Source organism: Asparagus officinalis, chromosome 2 (genome assembly GCF_001876935.1).
Source record: "Asparagus officinalis chromosome 2, Aspof.V1, whole genome shotgun sequence".
In the NCBI taxonomy this organism is placed as follows: domain Eukaryota; kingdom Viridiplantae; phylum Streptophyta; class Magnoliopsida; order Asparagales; family Asparagaceae; genus Asparagus; species Asparagus officinalis.
This window is the reverse complement of record NC_033795.1, coordinates 78,185,596-78,200,011: the sequence shown is the minus strand read 5'-3', so window position 1 is coordinate 78,200,011 and position 14,416 is coordinate 78,185,596. Positions and strand designations below refer to the sequence as shown.

The 14,416-nt window shown below is 37.3% G+C and overlaps 1 protein-coding gene across 1 annotated transcript in view; it reads left to right on the top strand.

Moving 5' to 3' along the window:
- The window catches only part of LOC109831709 (protein ZINC INDUCED FACILITATOR-LIKE 1-like), an 18,627-nt gene extending 4,715 nt beyond the window's left edge, over positions 1–13,912 (top strand). The window contains exons 7-17 of the mRNA XM_020399093.1: positions 447–509; positions 7,395–7,444; positions 7,524–7,599; positions 8,514–8,726; positions 9,347–9,434; positions 10,223–10,308; positions 10,400–10,507; positions 11,660–11,704; positions 11,818–11,906; positions 13,300–13,343; positions 13,649–13,912. Coding sequence (XP_020254682.1) covers positions 447–509; positions 7,395–7,444; positions 7,524–7,599; positions 8,514–8,726; positions 9,347–9,434; positions 10,223–10,308; positions 10,400–10,507; positions 11,660–11,704; positions 11,818–11,906; positions 13,300–13,343; positions 13,649–13,737 — 951 coding nt within the window. The 3' untranslated portion in view covers positions 13,738–13,912. The remainder of the gene's footprint in view (positions 1–446; positions 510–7,394; positions 7,445–7,523; positions 7,600–8,513; positions 8,727–9,346; positions 9,435–10,222; positions 10,309–10,399; positions 10,508–11,659; positions 11,705–11,817; positions 11,907–13,299; positions 13,344–13,648) is intronic.

Genomic DNA, 14,416 nt, shown 5'->3' with positions numbered 1-14,416 from the left:
TTACAATTTGTTTTCAAACATTAGAACAATCAAAAATAAACAATTAGACACTTAAAAGTTATATTTTTAATTATGGTGCACAATCAATCTTATGTTCATCATTGGAGGATACCTAACTGGTAGATCTGGACGCAGCTTCCGAATCGTGTGTGCCGATTCTCAACATGTGTAAAAACATATAATTATTATATGATCTTGAAAAATAGTAAAAAAAAATACAGGAAGCATGTTTCCATTAGCAGGATACTAACCGAGAAAGAAGAAATGAATAGGAGATAACCATCATAGCATATTTTAGCTTAAATAATAGTTACAGTCGGCAAAAGCCTCACATAGTTTGGACATCTTTCAGTTTATTGCTCTGAGAAAGGAAGGAAAAAGTGACCTTTTCATCTTTTTTTTCATAATTCAGAGTTAATAACAGATCTATTGATATCTTATTTCAGGTCAGTACAGCATGGGGCATAGGTCTCATTATTGGTCCAGCTGTTGGAGGTTTGCTTGCACAGGTAATGAAGTTTTAGGGCCCTACTAAAGCAAATTATGCTAATATGTTTCATATGCCATTTAAGAATCTCAAACATGGACAAAATAGGGAAATGACACTTAAGATGCAAATTCTAAAATAGCAGGTCCTTACCTATGAAAAAATATACACAAAGAATGTTTTGCCGCCAGGTATCTTACATTGACACAGCTTAACGTAGATTTGTTTGTTCTGCATGTAGAAAGAGATAATTGAGAGAGCAAAAACCCTAACTTAATTGATTTATTCAGATACTAGAGAGATATATATAGTCATACAAATAGGGGTATGGTTAACGGGTCACAGCCCATTAACCCAATACCCAATAGACTTAATCTAACACTCCCCCTCAAGCTGGAGCATAAATATCCACCATGCCCAGCTTGTCACATATAGTAGAAAACACCTTTGAAGAAGTAGCCTTGGTTAGAATATCAGCAAGTTGTTGTGAGGACGGAGTGAATGTGAGAGATACTATCTTCTTCTCCCAAGCATCTCTGACAAAATTACAGTCAACTTCAATATGTTTTGTCCTCTCATGAAACACAGGATTCTGTGCAATATAAATGACAGACTGGTTGTCACAATGCATTGGCATGGGTCCAGACTGAACAAAATCAAGCTCTGTCATAAACTTTCTTAGCTACACCATCTCACAAGCAGTGTGAGCCATTGCTCTATATTCGGCCTCTGCACTAGATCGTGATACTACATCTTGTTTCTTATTTTTCCAAGTCACAAGATTACCTCCAACAAAAGTACAAAATCCTGAGGTTGACTTTCGGTCTCCCATGTCTCCTGCGTAGCCAGCATCAGAAAAAGCCGAAATGTGAGTATGCCCATGCTTCTTATATAACAATCCCTTGTCAGGACAACTTTCGACATATGCCAAAATCTTCAGAGCTGCTGTCCAATGAACCTCTCTAGGTTTGTGCATAAACTTGCTCAGTACACCTACTTCATAAGTAATATCAGGTCTGGTAACTGTCAAATATATTAGCTTCCCAATTAGTCTCCTATATCGTGCAGCATCATCTAGTAGAGAGGTATCATCACGCCACAAATCAACATTTGCCTCCATTGGAGTGCTTGTAGGTTTGCATTCCAAGAGACCTGCTTCTTCTAGTAAATCTAGCACATACTTCCTTTGAGACAACAACAGACCATGTTTTTTATATGCAACTTCAATCCCAAGAAAATACTTTGGCTTTCCCATGTCCTTAGTGACAAAATGACGGTTTAGATACTCCTTAGTCTCAGCTAAGGCAACAGAGTCACTCCCAGTCAGCAGAATATCAACATATACGGCTAAAATAACCAAACCAGTTGTTATGCGTTGAAGAAAGACAGACTGATCAGACTGACAACGTTGAAAACCAACATTAGAAATAACCTTGCTGAACTTATCAAACCAAGCTTGAGGACTCTGCTTTAACCCATAGATGACCTTTCTCACCTGCAGATAAGATTCTCCCCCTGAGCAACATACCCAGGAGGTTGCTCTATATAAACCTCCTCGTCCAAATCACCATAAAGGAAAGCATTCTTCACATCTAGTTGGTGCATCGCCCAATCCATATTAACAGCCAGAGAGAAAAGAATTCTGATGGAGTTGAGACGAGCAACGGGAGAAAAGGTTTCAAAATAGTCAATACCATATGTCTGGGTATATCCTTTAGCAACCAGGCGAGCTTTATATCTATCAACAGACCCATCAGGACGATATTTCAAGGTATACACCCATCTGCAGCCAACCACAGTCGCTCCAGCAGGTAGAAAGACCAAATCCTAAGTCCCTCTAAAAAGCAGTGCATTCATCTCCTCATCCATAGCCTGTTTCCAGGCGGGTACTAACAAAGCTTCCTCATGTGACCTGGGTAAAGATATAGTGGACAATGATAAAGCAAACTGACGAAATGATGAGGTGAGACGGTCATAAGAGACAAAAAGAGAGATAGGATATTTTGGGCAAGACCGTTTACCTTTACGAAGAGCAATAGGAACATCTAAGTCAGAAGAGATATGAGGCTCAACATGAGATGGACCTGCAGCTGGAGAAGAAGAGTCAGCAGGAGCAGAGACAGGTGTATGTACTTTAGGACGGCGAGAGTATGTCAGTAGAGGCTTTGGTGCAGTAGCCTCAGGAGCAGATACCGGAATAGTAGTGGGAGCCGTAGAAGGTAGTGGCACCTGTGGACTGACAGAGGTAGTGGAACCAGAGGAAAAATATGGGACAAACTCAAAAAAGATAACATCAGCAGAAACAAAATATCTCCTGATGGTCGGATGATAGCACCTATACCCTTTTTGAGTACGTGAGTATCTAACAAACACACACTTAATGGACCTAGGAGACAATTTATCCAAACCAGCAGTCAAATCCTGAACAAAATACGTACAACCAAAAAATCGAGGAATCACAGAAAAACGTTTTTTAGCAGGATAAAGATAGTGGAATGGTATCAAACCATCAAGAACAGAGGAAGGCATGCGATTAATCAAATGACAGGCAGTGAGGACAGCATCCGACCACAAGTACTTTGGAATATTCATATGTATCATCAGTGTTCTAGCAACATCGAGAATATGTCTATGCTTCCTCTTAGCAACTTCATTTTGTTGTGAAGTGTGAGAGCATGAAGTTTGATGAATAATACCATTACGAGCACAAAATTTTGAAACGTTATTTTTCATATATTCCAAAACATTATCAGTACGAAGAATATGAACAGAAGTAGAGAACTGGGTTTTTATTTCATTATAAAAAGGTTCAATAACATGCGAGACTTCAGACCTCTCTTTCAACAAATATAGCCAAGTCATGCGAGAGAAATCATCAACAAAAACAATGAAATATCGAAAACCCTTCACAGAGGGAACACGACAAGGACCCAGACATCAGAATGAACTAACTCAAACGCAAAACTATTGCGTTTATCGTCACGACTCTGAAAAAAAGTACGATGGTGCTTACCCAGTTCACATGACTCACAACCTAAAAAAGAAAGGGAAGACTGAACAGTAACTACCGATCTAAGTTTCTGTAGTGAAGGATGACCCAGACGTCAGTGCCACAGTAAGGTAGAAGCAGGCTGTGTTGCAACAAGACCAGGACCCGACACACTGTCGTCCAAATAGTACATACCTCCTTTCTCATACCCCGAACCAATCGTCATCCCAGTTGCTAGGTCCTGAAAAACACAATAAGAAGGAAAGAATGTCAGTTGCTAGGTCCTGAAAAACACAATAAGAAGGAAAGAATGTGACTTTACAGTTATTGTGCTTTGTAAACTTGCTAATGGATAATAAGCTAACAGGGAATTTAGGAGCATATAACACATCAGTGAGTTTCAAAAAGGAAGTAGCATGAACTACTCCAGCACCAAGAACTGGAGAAAGTGTACCATCAGCGATGCGAATAGAGGGAAACTTATCAGAAAGATATAAAGAGACAAAAGATCCTTTATACTTGTCATATGGGATGAGGCTCCAGAATCTAGTACCCATGGTTCATGAAGAGAAGTTATGTAAGCATCCATACCTGAAGAGGATGCATGAGTAGCCGAATGATTGTTCTGAGAGATCTCTAGCTGGCGTAACCTCTCATAATCTGCCTGAGAAATCTGAACAAATCTGAACAGTAGGAACAGTAGTAGTTGGATTACTAGAAATAGTAGTAAAAATAGGTGAGCGAGTCGACTCGGCATCGGTTACTTGGACCCATTGAGGACGACCAAACTTCTCCCAGCACTTCTCAGAAATATGATTGGTCCTCCCACAGTGATCACACTGACGTGAACCCCTATCAGAATCACCTTGTCTCCCACTAAAAGAGTCACGTCCTCCCAAAGAATCACGACCACGATCACGACCGCGGCCTCTGCCTCTACTAGAGAACATGGTAGACCGATCCACTGAAGGTGGAGACGGTGCAGAGGTATCAGAAGAAACGCCAGTAGAGACCTGCATGACTCTGGAGAATGTAGCAGTCAGTGAGGGGATGATATCACCATCCAATATCTGTCCTCTCACCTGGGACTGTAAGTTAGGGTGCAATCCAAAGAGAAACTTGGACACTGCCAAGTCACGACGATATCCTAACAACGTCGCCGCATCAGCTACTGCCAGTGTTTTTAAGGGCGATTTGGGGCGCGCGCCTCGGGCACGAGGCGCTTCGGCGCAATAGCATAGCGCCCCGCATCAAGTGCGGGGCGCTACGCTTGCGTCGGGCGCACGTCTGGGGAGCGCCCCGCAGCGCCTGACGCCAAGCGCAGGGCGATCGCCCCATTTCCAGAACCGCAATCAATTGGGTTCGGGTACAAACCCGCTTCCCAAAAGTAAATCCGAAATCAAAAAGGGGAAAACAAAAACAGAGAGAACTAAATCGAGCTCTAGGGTTCTGAGATCCACTTACCACTCCTCCGATCTTTGTCTGCATCCACGAAGACGGGCGGCCACGAAGACGAAGATCGGCAGCGCAAGGTTAGTATTTCGTTTTTTAGTTTTTTCTATTTCCAGCTTTCTTTTTTTTTCTCCTCCTTTGTTTCCAGCTTTTGTTTTTTTTCTTTGTTTTTTCAGTCGATCCACTTGTTCTTTTGATTTTTCTTTGCTTTTTGTTCCCGTCTTCGTTTGCCTGTATGTAAATTAAGTGGGATCCGGTCATTTTTTTTTCTTTTTACTGTAGCTTTTTGTTTTCTCTTTGCTTTTTGCTCCCATCTTCGTTTTCCTGTAGGTAAATTAAGTGGGATCCGGTCATTTTTTTTCTTTTTACTGTAGCTATTGTATCAATAAAAAATACTTGTAGTTAATATTAATAGTAAAAAAATAATTCATCCTCAACGCCAAGCTAGGGCCCTGCTTGTTTTTTCTTTGTTTTTACTGTAGCATAATATTTTTAACAATGTTAATTTGTTATATGAATCACTGTAACTATTTTACTGTAGTTAATTTAACAGTAAAAAGTTAACTATATTAGCTGATGTTTGATCATAAGGCTAATGATTAGTTGATGTTTGATCACTTGATTAATAATAGACTAATGATTAATAAGGAGAGATTTATCTTATTTTAAATAGTACTAGTTGACTTGAAACTTGAAACTTGATTCACCATTTGTAACCTGTAAAGAGAAAAATAAAATTTAGCAATATAGTTGTTAGTGATGCAATATATTATTTGGAGTGCGCCTCGCTTCGCTCGGGCGCGCGCATCGCATTGCGCCTTGCGCATGTACACGTAAACTGACTTTGCGCCCCGCGTTACGCCTCGCGCATTGAAAACACTGGCTACTGCAGGCTGATGCATCTCCAGTTCGTCTATCAGTCCCTTTAACTCACCAAAGAACTCCGGAACTGATCTATCTCCCTGTTTGAACGTAAACAGTCGCTCATAAATCTTAAATACACGGGAAACATTCTTCTTATTTCCGTACATAATCTTTAGGCTATCCCACATCTCCTTCGCAGTGGTTAAGAACATAACACTGCTACTAATCTGTGATTCCGTGCTGTTGAGGAGCCACGTCATAACACAATAATCAGACGAGAGCCAGGAACTGTAGGTGTGATCTGTGGTGGGTGGAGGAGAGACCAGAAGATGTGGAAGTTTGCTCTGAGCGCCAATGAAGATGCGGAAAGCCTGAGCCCAGAGCAGATAGTTTGTACCATTCAATTTTATTGTAGTCCCCAAGACTACCTTGGGCGCAAAAGTCTGACCAGCAGCAGCAGAAGGAGATGTAGAAGAGGAGGAGAGATCTGTTTCCGATATTGTTGCACAATAGTGGTAGGCAGGTAGTAGTCAAATAATCAGGGCAGTGTAGAGATCTGTTCTTTAAACATAGACTAAGAGCAGAGAAAAAAATTGGCAGTAGTAGATGACCGGATCAGGTCATGTGTGGCCTCGAATCACCTATTCAAGGCCATGGAAAAGGAAGGGACAAAACAAGCGGCGTGGTACTGTAGCGGCGCGGCACTGTAGCAGCGCGGTACTGTAGCGGCACGGCTAGTGGTGGCTGTAGAAAAAGATAATTGAGAGAGCAAAAACCCTAACTTAATTGATTTATTCAGATACTAGAGATATATATATATATAGTCATACAAATAGGGGTATGGTTAACGGGTCACAGCCCATTAACCGAATACCCAATAGACTTCTAACACTGCATATGCTGCTATTCTAAAAAATTTGAGCACCCTGACCTGATGTTTCTTGGATGCTACTATGGCTTTATGCCAAACTTGGAATAAAGATATCATGTAAATTTTTATCATTATACATATTATGTAAAGTTAACTATACATATGTAAATACATACATAAATATAAATAAGTATTTATGTATGTAGCTTTATGCATGAGTTAGTATTTACGCACATGCTATATCCAGAGAACTAAAATGATTTCTTCCTTCAAAGACTTGAGTACGTATAAGGATGTAAAGTATACCTTGAACTTAACCAAAGCTAAATGCAAAAGATGAAAAGGAATTTCTGATCTTGCTGCTTCCTTCTCTTTGGGTACTTGTTGGCTGAGCACTTAGGGTCTGATGTAACACTTTTGCTGTACCATTCGTGTTTTAAATGTTATTGCTATGGACAAGGATGATACTTTAAAGATAAAGCCTCCGAAATTTATGTAACATGATGAGAGAGCTAGAATAAAAAATAAACACTTTGTAGATTCCATTAATTCATATGAGTGGCGGAATTAGCAAACAAATATAGACAAGTGCACATGCTAATTTATAAATTCTTTTTAGAATTATTAGTTATGAAAATCCATGAAGAAGACATATTTTCAATTTTTTTTTATTGTCGAAATTATTTTTGCATTATCAGCCTATTCTTTGTGATTAACATGTGTTTTATCAGCCTGCAGAGAAATTTCCCGGTGTTGTTTCTGAAGATTCCTTTCTCGGAAGGTACGAGTGGTGCACTACTTACTTCAATTTGGTTGCTTTATTATTGTTCTCATACTTGCAAACCTTCAAATGTTTGTAGGTTTCCTTACTTCTTGCCGTGTTTCTGTATATCCTTTGTTGCTGTCGGAGTTCTTATTGTCTGTTATTGGCTTCCAGTGAGTAACGATCTCCATTCTACTCTTCTCTTTTTTTTTCCTCCTTTCTGTAGCTTTCCATTACCTAGGTAATTAAAATCCTTGTAGAGAATTCTTGTTTCCCAATAATATAAAAGATTATAAAGAGCTGCTAAAAAAAATTATACCATTTAAAATAAAAATTTATGCTTTAAGTGATCCAAGGTCAATTTCTTAGTAGTTATATTTTTGCATTGACATGAATTTAATAATCTTTTTGGAAAACAAAACTTAGTATTTTATATTTATCTCTTATTATGATTTTATATTTTAATCTCTTGTATCATATAACGTGGTGAAGAAAGAAAAGAAAGGAAAAAAATTCTATCATTGAAAATTACGAATTTACCCTTCTAATTACATAGGAATTCCACCACTCATCCAAACTTTTACTACCACCACTATGTTCATTATAGATTGGTATATCTAGATACGTTCCAAGTCCCTGTGTAGAGTTTTTTCATGCTTATACTCCCAAAAAAAGATCAGTGACATTCATTCAATACTTCATCGGGGATACTAGGAATCTAGATTACTTTGAACTTTATGTTTTCTTCTTGATTTTTCAGTTTCTTTTTAATCATCAAAAATGCATGTAGCATAAAAATTGAAGTTCTTGTACACCATTGGGGTATTTCACTCCAACTGGAGCCTTTCACTTTATCTCACAAATCAGTCCTATGAAAGATGTTTGATGTTTCTTTTTCTTATTATTGTTTCTGACAGTGCTTAATTTTATCAACACAAATAGATATACTAGGATTACTTGTCTTATGTTTCTTTTAACCCTATGTTACAATTTGGTTTTTTGGGTGACTACCTGGAAATAACTGGTCAGCGAATTTGAAATTTTTTGCCCCTTTAATTATGGTTTCAATATAATCATGGTTATGTAGGAAACATTGCACAATCATCCTGAGAGCAAAACAACAGATGGTACAAGCGAATCTGTGGAGGCATCTCCTCATCCCTCTGATGTGAGAGATAAGGATGTCGAAATTGAAGGAGGGGTTCAGCCTAGTAAAGAAAATCTACTTACAAGTTGGCCATTAATGTCATCTATCATTGTATATAGTGTTTTTTCGCTTCATGATATGGCCTACACCGAGGTAAACTTTGATTTTTGCTATGCCTTCCTGAATGTTCGATGCACTAATAGTATGTATTTGTTTGAAGTTTAACATGCTTTAGTAGTAGTCTTGATTGAAATTATAATCCCACTTGAGCTTTAAATACATATCCAATATGAAGAAGTTCGAGAGATGGTCTTCATCCCATTTGAGCAATTTTCACTATCTCAACCACAGATATCATCACTTTCTGTTTTGAGGGTGTAGACCAAAATCATCAGAGCTAATTAACTGAAAATCTAATGGACACATTAATATTTTGGGTTATCCCCATATCAGAGTATTGAGTTCCCAATTTCAGGGCAAAATGACTTTTATCTTCCATTGTATGGTTAAAATGATATTGCAAAAGAATATTCGTTAAGGCTTGTGGGGAATAATGGCATTAAGTACTTGGTTAATGTTATGGCTATATTTGGAAATTTAACATCATGATTCTGGCAGAAACAATGGAATGTGTTTGCATCCAATAATAAGCTTGTATCCGGTTCTAATCCCTCGTTGGTTCAATTTTTCCACTCAACGTTTTACTTGTCCTTATGTTCTTCTATCAATCTATTATTAGTTTCTAGTTAATACTAACCAAATCTAAATTTCAGATATTCTCGCTATGGGCTGAGAGCGACAGAAAATTTGGAGGGTTAAGTTTTTCATCCGAGGATGTTGGCATGGTTCTAGCAATCTCAGGTACGCAAAGTAATGGTTTTCGCATATATACTGCTAAATCTTCCAATATTTGCTTTTACCCTCCAAACCTTGATGTTTGCAAAATTAACCCCCAATTCTCTCACATTGAGTTTTTCTGTCCCTCCAACTTAAAAATATTGGTTTATATATAGGGCAATGTCAAAATTTTGCAATAATTTTTAATAGGTTTGCAATATTTTCCGTTTAAAAACTAAAATCGTCAAGTGAAAGGAGTAGAAAAACTTAATGTGAGAGAATTAGAGGGTAAGTTTGCAAATACCAAGATTTGAGGGGTAAATTTGCAAGCATAGAATATTTGAGGGGTATATATGTAAAAACCCCAAATCATAACCCATCTTTGGTTAAATGACATTTTCAAATTATCCAACTCAGTCTGCAACATTAGAGGATTATGGTTTTAGTCTCTAAGACAACTAAGGACATTATATATGGAATCTTCTATTTAGTTTTTTGGAATATTTTTTATGATACTATTGCTCATTGGCCTTCAGGCATTGTTCAATGGAAATTGGTTTCTTTTTTTTTTCCTTTTTTCTTTTAATGGTTGAATAAAGATTAGTGAATTTGGATTTCCAGATATGTTGCAGTAAAGTGTGTAGGTTCAATTAAGGTTTACGCAGTACCTAGTTAAATTCACCCCAATACTTTTTATATAAGACTGAGATTAGACCTTCCCATCAGTTCCTTGGTTTATGGTGTAACATATCTTATATAAGTCTAATTGATCAGCATATATCTTAATTTGACAGTTAATTACTGATTTGTAGGTGTCGGTCTTATAGTATTTCAATTGTTTCTCTATCCACCAGCAGAAAGACTCCTCGGGCCCATAAATTTATCTCGTATTGCTGCGGTATATATTCGCTTTTCACCTTTATTCAGCTTTGATGATTTGTTCAACGTTTGTGCTCCTTACCGTCATATCTCATGCTTCTTATTTGCAGGCTATAGCTATACCATTACTTGCCAGTTATCCCTTTATGACTAAGCTATCAGGACTGGCACTTTCAGTAGTGGTGAATTCTGCATCCTTGTTAAAGAATGCTCTCTCTGTGAGTACAAATCTGAAAAAAGTTTTCTTTGATCTTTGTGAAGGTTATCGAGCGGATTAATTTTTACATAATGTACATGTCAGTATTTATGGCCAGTTATGCCTTTGACGTGTGAACACCATCATGTCTAACTTCTGTAAAGAGCAAGAATCCTTATGGATGCAGACGAATAAGATGCTAAAGAGATACTTAACTATCACACAATAGTGTGTTGAATGACGAAACAGAGCGATCTAATTGAAGAGTTTCATTTTGAAAAGCCAAATTTTGTGGAGGTCCTCTAATTAGAGAAGTGTAAATATTATATACTGATTTGAAGGTTATGCTCAATGGTGTTAAAAATGAAGCTAATCTTTTAATGTCTGGTCCAAGAAATGATAGCCCAGAAGTTCTATTATACATAATAAACTTTCAGTCTTCTGACTTCACTAGCACAAAAGATATAGAGCTCTCTCATTTAATTTTTTTTTTTACAGAAAGATACCTTTGGAAGTATATTTTATTTTTCTATAGCTGCAAATAGACGTGAATTTAACATGAAATGAGACCTGTAAAAGGTTGATATATTAGGAAAGAGGTTCTTTGGCCTGCTTCTCGAAACTTGTCAAACAAACAATTTTGAAATATTAAGATGTAATATCTTGATTATATAAGTGGTAAAGGTTCAAATGGTTACTCTGGTTCTGTATTATAGGCACCCAAATCTTGTGGAAGATGATTAATAGTTCGGATCTACAATTTACAGACTAAAGTAATACATCTCACATTCATAATTGAGGTAAAGCAGTCCTACAAGATATATGCACAGGTCAATGTAATGTATAATTTATGTATACTTGTTTCACCTGAAATGCATGCTCCACAATTACACTGGTTAGATACATAATAAAAATCTTCATCATTAAAAAATTCAAGCTGCATATGTTTTTCATAATTATTTAGCCGAAATCTAACTTATTTGTTTGATTTCAAGATTGTTGTAATTTCTGAAAGTGCAGATTCCATTTGGTGTTAATATTTTTTTGAACCTTAAACCAATGTATGTTTATTTTTGATGTGGATATTTATGTCGCCATAAATAATTCTTTTGGAAATTCTGATGATTCAAGCTGGCTCTGTCCTTGTCTAACGCCCACACTCTTTTCCTACCAGATGATTATCATTACGGGAACATTCATTTTGCAAAACAATGCAGTGGTAATTTTATTTTCATATCAGCTTATATGTTAGCTAATTTTCTAATTTGCAATGATGACTTCAACTACATGGCATAAAAATTATTCACTGATAATCTTTGTTACTAACAACAGCCTCAACACCAAAGAGGAGCTGCAAATGGAATTTCAATGACTGGGATGTCTATTTGCAAAGCTATTGCTCCAGCAGCTGCTGGTGTAATGTAAGTATGACATTTTTTTAGTGTAAGTTTAAGAGGAACGGTGATGCATATTTTGAACTTAGGTACTCTTCTGTAATTTCCACTGATATTAATTTATGCTACTAATGAACTAACTTTCATATTTACTTTGTAGAAACAAATTTATTCAAATTTTAAATATGGTTAGCACTGTTGACACAAACTCCGCATTGAAAGTTTTAACTTTCTAATATTCATAGTACTTAGTAAGTAGAAGTGACATAGGTAGAGACATAAATATACATAAAGGAATAGAGATATAATAAATACATGTCTTGTATTGTTTATCTTCCCACGGGGAGACATTCACATATATAATTTCATATTTATCTTCCATATTAATTACGACTCATTTTTAAAATGTGTTGAAGAGGTGCAAAAAAATGAAAAAAATGAAAATATACTTGTAAATCTTGTAGCATGTCTAAATTGTAGAATACTTTTCAGATATTGAAATGGCTTCATGATAGAATTGTTCAAGCCACATAGTGAAGAAATTACAGAAACTCAGAAGAATCAGGCAAACCAGGCGGCGGTCGACCGGTCCGGTCGACCGCATTCGTGCACAAAGCTTACTGTGCGTCAGGAAGGTGGTCGGTCGACCGGTGCGGTCGACCGAGGGGTTCTCTGGAGTTTTGGGTTTTCTGCTGGGAGCTGGTCGGTCGACCGGACCGGTCGACCGGAATTGATCGCGGTCGACCGTGCCGGTCGACCGATCCCTTGATTTCTAGTAGTAAAATCTCCCCCCTCCTTGCCCCGTGGACGTAGGCAACTTGCCGAACCACGTAAATTGTGTGTTCTTGCTGTGATTGTGGTTTGCATATTGTTTGTGGTTTAGTTCGAGTTATTGTTCGTGTTGCCCTAGAAAGCTTCTGCCGCGCACAACACATAGTTGACTTAGCAACATCTTACATTTATGTGCTTATAGAAATTCTGTCAATATCCTGACTGACTTGGCAGTTCAGTATCTGTATAACAAATCCTCGAAGTTTACTTGGTTGGCATAGGGAAATGTTTGATGTCAAAATACTAACTACTTGTCGTCATCATAATTTCCAAACTTCAGATTTTAACATTGGGTACTTAGAATGTCGTTAATCAAAATAAAATTTGGTTTTTGATAATGTTAGCATCTTTTATACTAGTCATACTTTTCACATTCAGTTAGGCCAGACGCTATGGAGCTAGTGTGTAGTGACCAGTTCACTTTGCTCGTGTATTGGCATGTTTGTATGTGTCTCTGCATGCTTGTGCAAGAGATTGAAAGCTGAATATTTTGAGTTGATCTTTCTTTTTATAGTTATGCTGATTAAATCAGATTTTCTTTGACTTATTTTATTTAAATATTAAAAATTAATTACCATTAAAATTGCAGATTCTCATGGGCACAAAAGCGCCAAGATTCCACATTCTTACCAGGTATAATTTAAATCTCCTCTTAGTATTTTCTAGCATTATTGTATCTCAAATTCTGATGCTGCTATTTTGTGTATCGTCATCACTGAGTACTGTAATCTCAAAGATTCAAATACTGCTAGAATTATGTTAATCAATCAAACTTCCCGAGTTACAAAAAACAACTCGGAGGAAGTTTTTACACAATCATGCATGTATATTATATAGTTATATAGTTATGTTGCTTTCTTTTTTTGGTAGATATTTTGATATTTTCAATTTGTACACACCATACAATTTCTATAATGGCTTATTTATTGATGTTGCAGGTGATCAAATGGTTTTCTTCATATTGATCCTGATAGAGTTCATTGGCCTCATCATGACCTTCAAACCCTTTCTAGCAACCAATGTTTGACGTGTTGAGGGATATATTAGATTAGGAATAATATATTAGGAATATATGATTGAGAGATATTCGGGATGTGATTTAATAAGATTTTATATCATACCTATTTTGTAATATCCTCCTAGCTGTTCGCGGGAAAAATCGTTGCTTTCTTCATTGATTCCATTGCTATCTTGAATAACAATTTTTCGGTTACAAAAGATCCGGTCTTTTTTTAGATCCGGTTACAATGAAAATCAAAAATAAAGAAAATTAAAAAAAATTACAACTTTTTCTCTTTTGTCGAACAAATCGCGAGCTCCTGTTTTGCGGTCGCTCGCTTTGGTGGGTTGTTTGCCTGCGCCGGGGTTGTTTGCCGTGGACCACCGCGCGATCTAGATCCGAGCAGATCTACGCAGTATAACGGGTATTATTTCACCAAGGAAATAATAGCCGGAGGGATTATTTCACCAAGGAAACAATCGCTCGAATCTCGGGATCAAAGACCAAGCTTTGATCCGGAGTGTAACAACGTAGATCTGAGATCTCGATCCCCTCGAACTCCTACCTTTTGTGATGCGGGTGCTCGCCAAGAATCAGATCTGAATGTCCAAGTCTTCAAGCCTTCAAAAAACTCCAAGATGAGGTCTCAATCCGGCAGAGTTTCGGCTCTCCAAAAGTTCTTCCAAAAAGTCCCCTCAAATGATGA